Genomic DNA, 6,000 nt, shown 5'->3' with positions numbered 1-6,000 from the left:
ATTAACACATACTTATACTGGTGCAAGTATGTGCATCTCTCAATATCCTAGACATTAACACATACTTTCACAAGTGTATGTATATATCTCAATATCTTAGCAATTAACACATACTTACACCGGTGTAAGTATGTACATCTCTCAATATTTTAGTATCTAAAAATTAGCATATAATTATATTAGTGTAAGTATGTTTTTATATTTTTAAAGAAATAATATATATATATATATATATATTAGATAATATAAAATTTTATTTTCTATGAAATTTCGAGTAAATATTTTCTATGAATTTTATTGATAGTTTGTGGAAGTCGATTTGGTGGACAAACATGAGCTCATATAACTTGCTTAGCCCATAATTTATATACTCTATGTTAGTTGAATTAATCGATCGAATTGAAGGTCGAATCGGTTTAACCTTGTAGCCCTGTTTTTCAAACATCAATATTACTTCAATAAACATGTTTCACTCTCATTACAATATGTTTTAATACTTCAATGACAAGTAACTAAATGCAATTGTGTTAGCAACAAGAAACTAATTTTGAATTTTCTTTAACGCCTTTGTGTTTTTCTGGTATTATTTGGTAAGAATACTAAAATTTAACTTGGGCTAATGATACCTCGTGTCTACAAAAATCAACTTCAGTTGTTAGAATCTCATCCGCCCAAACCATGTACTCATTGTCTATTTTCATGTCAGGCAAATCAATCAACTCAACATTCTCCGGCCAGTGCCTGACGGCGTTGTCATTCAACAAAAATCGGTTATGAAGATAAGACGTATGGTTCTCGAGACCACACTGTCCGAAGAGCTCCTCCCATGAATCCGAAGCCGATGGAGGTTCCCACAATCCGGTAATCGATGACTCATCCTTCCACAATTCTTTAACGGATACCACTTGATCCACATTAGTTTTCAATTGCTGGACAAGTTTGTATTCTTTCACGGTTTTCTTCACTACGTACTGATCTCCCGTTGTGTCCTTCTCATGGCTTGCTTCATTGGCATTGACCGTAACATTGGCATTGACCGTAACATTGAGCACAGAGGAAGAAGAAGGCTGAACCGACAATGAATTCTTATTATTCTCGGTCGCCATCATCTTGTACTCGTGTTTCCTTTTCTGATAAGCAGCAATAGCTTCCTCCATAGTGCCGTGGGTGCCAAGCCATTCACGTTTCTTGGTGAAGGGGTCTCTAATTTCCGCAGCAAACTTGCCCGAAGGCCTTCGTCGAACACCCGTGGACATGGTGCAAGATTTTCGACGTCTCTTGCCATCGTCTTCCGAAGAATCGGTGGGAACAGCTGAAAAAGTAATCTCCTTGACAGATAGCTTGATACCCGGAATTCGATTCTTCGTTTTGTTCATCACTTCTTCGTCCGTGGATGAATCTGTAGCATAAGGATCACTATATATGATTCGAGTCTTCCTCGGAAAACTCGAACCCGGCTTCATGATTGTTCTTCACTCAAGTTATTGCATGGCATTGCATTGTGAAAATCAGAAGGCAAAGCTCTTCCTCTTCGATGGTTGATTTATACATAGGAAAGGGGAGTGAATAAAAGGGAACAAAATATTTAACGTATCTTTCTGACAGTCTTGATCATCAAGAAAAACCATAAACTTTTGAATTTATTAAAGGCGGTCTCCATTATTAAGAAATCAATAACTTTTAAGCAAGAAAAGGTTTAATCGCCAACGATTAAATTTAATAAAGGGTAAGCTATGCGGATGGTCTCTTATTTTAGGGTCTGACCGACTTTGGTCACCAATTTAAAAATTAAGTGGAAATTATCCCTAACGTTATCGATCCATTCGATTTTAGTTCCTTATCCCTAACATGGTTGAGAGACTGAAATCGAATGTGAGTTAATGGCTAAGGGACTAATATCGAACGGATCGATAACGTTAGAGACCATTCCCCTTAATTTTTAAATTGGTGAGCAAAGTCGGTCAGACAAAAAAACATAGTATACTATCTGCATAGTTTACCCTTAAATAAATCCAATAAACGTTTACCAATTTAGGGATTTTTTTCTTGAAAAAAATAGTTTTAATAATAAAAAAGGGTAATTTCTTTTATATAGTATATTCAGTCATCATTGAGTAATTTTGAAAAGGTGTAATTATTAGATAAGACTCTCATCATCTTGTAATTAGAAGGAATTTTAATAGCTTAAGTATATTTAGTTAATATCCACTAATTAAAAAAAATAAATAAAAATGATTGTGTTACCAAATTATTACATTTTTTTATTTTGGTCCTTGAATTCTTTTAATTAAACTGTGACTAACGCTACTTTTTTTTTCATGTCGTTTTTTTAATAAATTAATATTCTTCGATACAATATTAACATATATCACCACTTTATTAGTCAATCAAAATTATATCAAATATTAAGGTAGGAAAAATTTAAACTCAGATCTCCTATTATAGGGGTCCACACATATTTGAATACTTGTTATATAATTTTTTTATAAAAATTAATATTTAAATTAAAATTTTATTGAGATTAAGTATAGTTATTTTATAAAAATATATTAATTATAATATAAATTTTAAAATATTTTAAAAATATATTTTATATTAATTTTGACCCGGACAATTTGAAAAATCCAGAATGCCACATTTAGTCACCGGAGCAATCGAGTTTGTTTTTCGAAAGGTGTTTAACCAAATGATAATAATTAATATAAAATAAAAATAATAAATCATATCATAATCCATGAACTTTAAAATGTATTCAATTTGGTCCAAAACTTAATTTCTTTATTAATGCTTAATTTTAAGTCATACTTACTTGAGATTTGGTATATCCCTTTAATAACATTAATTATATAATGTAACTTTCAATTTCATGTTTGAGGTTTATTTATATTATTTGAAAATTTTACGTTTTAATTCTTAAATTGAGAATGTTCAATTAGATATCTAAATGAAATCTGATTACTTTGAAATTTTAGGTGTGACTAATTAGAAGTTAATAATGATTTGTTAAGATAAATCGCTGGAAATCTCAATGAATTTATACATGTATGGAAAATGAATATTTTACCCTTGAGTTTAATTATGAGAAATTTACGTTGCTATGAATTGCTTGGTGTTTGTTTAAATTCAATTCGTTTTCGTTTTGTTTTGTATGCATTATTAGAGTTTGATTTGTCCGATTTGTTTTGGAATCTAGTATGCATTTAAAATATCTAGGTTCTCCTACGATGAACCGATTATAGGGTGATATAGACATGAACCTGAGTCGACTTAAGCCTGACTTAAGTCGAACCATTGAATTAATTTGAAATAATTTTATCATTAAATTGACCTGACATAGCCCATACCCGGCTTAACCTCACTTCAATGATGGAACCATGTAGGTCCCGGGGGCATTACTCCCCAAATTTTTTTACCATTAAAATATAGGGATAAGTACCAATTTAGACATTTGATATATTTTGATTTTACCCACCACATTTTCTATTGTTAATTATACTTTGCCCCTGAACTAAAATCCTAGTTCCGTCCTGCCTCACTTGATATTACTTGGCTTGAAACCCGTTTGATCAACTTTTTTTTTGGAAAATGGTACTTTGTATTAATAAAATGACAAAGTACACCACCACAAGGACCTCATTAAAAAAACCTCCCTAAACCTAATTGGAGAAAAAAGAGTGTACATTGAAATGGTAATAAACAATATACATATTTTGCTATTACATAAAACAGGGAACACCCCAACCCATACACCAATCCACAAACCAACCAATTCTGAGCTGAACGAACCTTGCTAGCAACCACCATTTAGAGTTAGAAGAAAATGACAATAACTGAAAAAATGGAGCAGTAAAGCCCAAGGCTAACTTCATAACAACTCAAAGCCGAGAGCTTCAGATTACCATGCTATGATGAAAAAACAAATAACTTCTACACATAAACCTGGAATTGATCTAACAACTCTATCCAGAACTTGAATAAAATCGCTCCACAGAGACATTTCCCATTCAAAAAGAGCTCTCCTCAACTCAATCTTCCATTCCCAGAATCCATGAACCTAATAACCGAATTCACTAATCTTCCCAGATTTTTTAGTAGCTAACCCGTATATTCTAGGAAAAGATGCTTTTAAAGAAATCATTTCAGTCCAATGATCAGACCAGAAATCAATTTTAGTTCCATTACCTATTACGCACCTCACTTCAGAGAAAAAAACCACCTCAATGGAAATTAATGGATTGACAATGTTACGCCAAACCCATGAAGAATTTCGAATATTTATAGCCGTTGGGAGAATCGAATCCTGAGCATAGTTATACTTCGTAACTACTATCTTTCTCCATAAGCTGTCATTTTCCTCACTAAACCGCCAAATCCATTTATTAAGCAAAGCTCGGTTCCTAGACTTGACATCAAATATACCCAAACCCCATGAGATTTTGGCCAACAAATATTATCCCACTTTATCCAATGAATACCTCTCTCAGACATAGCATTCCAAACAAAATTGGCTATACATTTGTTAATCCTCTCAGCTATGGACTTAGGAATTGGGAATAGGGACATGCAATACACATGTAAATTAACCAAAATTGATTTAATCAACGTAAGCCTATCCCCAAGAGAAAGAAGTTACCTTTCCAGCTTTCTAGATGAGATCTAACTTTGTCCAAAATTGGTTGCCAAAGGATATTGGAATTCTTTTTATGGCCTAATGGGAGCCCCAAATAAGTCGTAAGTAGACCTGCCCATCCACAATAGATGGAATCATCCCACCTCCTTACTCTACTTTCTTCCACATTGATACCAAATATCTTAATCTTCTTCATGTTTAGCTTCAAACTAGAAGCCACTTCAAAAATTTTGAGATCACGATTAAGATTTTTTATCATATTTTCCGTTGCTTTCGAAAATATAAGAAGGTCATTTGCAAATTGAATATGGGACACTACTATGCTTCCAGACCGTACTCCAACCCCACCACAAAGACCAGATTCAACCGCTTTCTTTAACAACCCACTGAGAGCATCGCCCACAATATTAAATAGTAACGACGATAGTGGGCAGCCTTGCCTTAGTCCCCTCTTAATTGAAAAATTGTTGGAAGGACACCCATTAACTACCACAACAATCGTAGAGGTCGAGATGCATAGGTTTACCCATTTCCTCCATCTTCTACCAAAGCCCATTTTCTTTAAAATCAAATTCAGAAAATTCCAATCAACAATGTCATATGCTATACTGAAATCTGCCTTAAACAACACTGTTTCATTCTTGTTTTTAATCAACTCATCAATGATTTCATTCACAATCAGAATACAGTCTATAATCTATTTACCAGCCATAAAAGCGAACTGATTCTCTCTAAGCACTTATTTAAGGTAGCTTGCCATCCTCTTAGCCAAAACACGAGACACAATCTTATACATGCTGCCCATCAAGGAAATTGGTCTGAAATCATCAGGATAAACTGCCTAAACTTTCTTCGGGATAAGAACAATAAACGATTTATTAAAAGAATAATCTTCAACTCTACCCCAATAGAAATCGTCCATGAATTTCATAACATCTCCTTTAATGACCTTCCAAAACTTCTTAAGAAAATACAAGCTAAAACCATCCGGACCTGGAGCTCTTGATCCATCAGACGACTTAATTGTAAGCCAAACCCCCTCTTCAGAAAAATGACTTTCAATAATACTTTTAGTGGCAGCATTTAATCTCTTGAAAGGAATATCAAATCTCTTAACTGGTAGAGTTTTCACATCATTATAGCCACAACAAAAATAGTTAACAAATTCTTGTTGGATCCTTATCTAATGTTTAAGGACTGAATTATGAACCTTCAATTTCGAAATTTGATTAATTCTACCTCTTGATACAGTTGTTAGATGATTTTTGTGTGTGTTTTTATCACCTTCTTTGAACCACCCAAGTCTGGATTTTTGCAGCCATTCTCGTTCCTCCTTCCTTAAGACTGCCCACAACCTTGTCTTCATTGAC

General features: G+C 33.4%; 1 protein-coding gene across 1 annotated transcript; it reads right to left on the bottom strand.

Moving 5' to 3' along the window:
• Window positions 1–599: 599 nt before the first annotated feature.
• LOC120209367 (ethylene-responsive transcription factor ERF116-like) lies at window positions 600–1,463 on the bottom strand. The gene has a single exon (XM_039208401.1). It carries the CDS (start codon window positions 1,461–1,463, stop codon window positions 600–602), a length of 864 nt encoding a protein of 287 aa, XP_039064332.1.
• Window positions 1,464–6,000: the final 4,537 nt, after the last annotated feature.

Source organism: Hibiscus syriacus, unplaced genomic scaffold (assembly GCF_006381635.1).
Source record: "Hibiscus syriacus cultivar Baekdansim isolate YM2019G1 unplaced genomic scaffold, ASM638163v2 tig00018827_pilon, whole genome shotgun sequence".
Classification (NCBI taxonomy): domain Eukaryota; kingdom Viridiplantae; phylum Streptophyta; class Magnoliopsida; order Malvales; family Malvaceae; genus Hibiscus; species Hibiscus syriacus.
Note: the sequence above shows the minus strand (reverse complement) of the source record. Positions and strands in the feature narration are given on the sequence as shown.

Excerpts from the sequence above, each read along its gene's own strand:
- LOC120209367 (XM_039208401.1), bottom strand. The coding sequence starts at position 1,463 with ATGAAGCCGGGTTCGAGTTTTCCGAGGAAGACTCGAATCATATATAGT.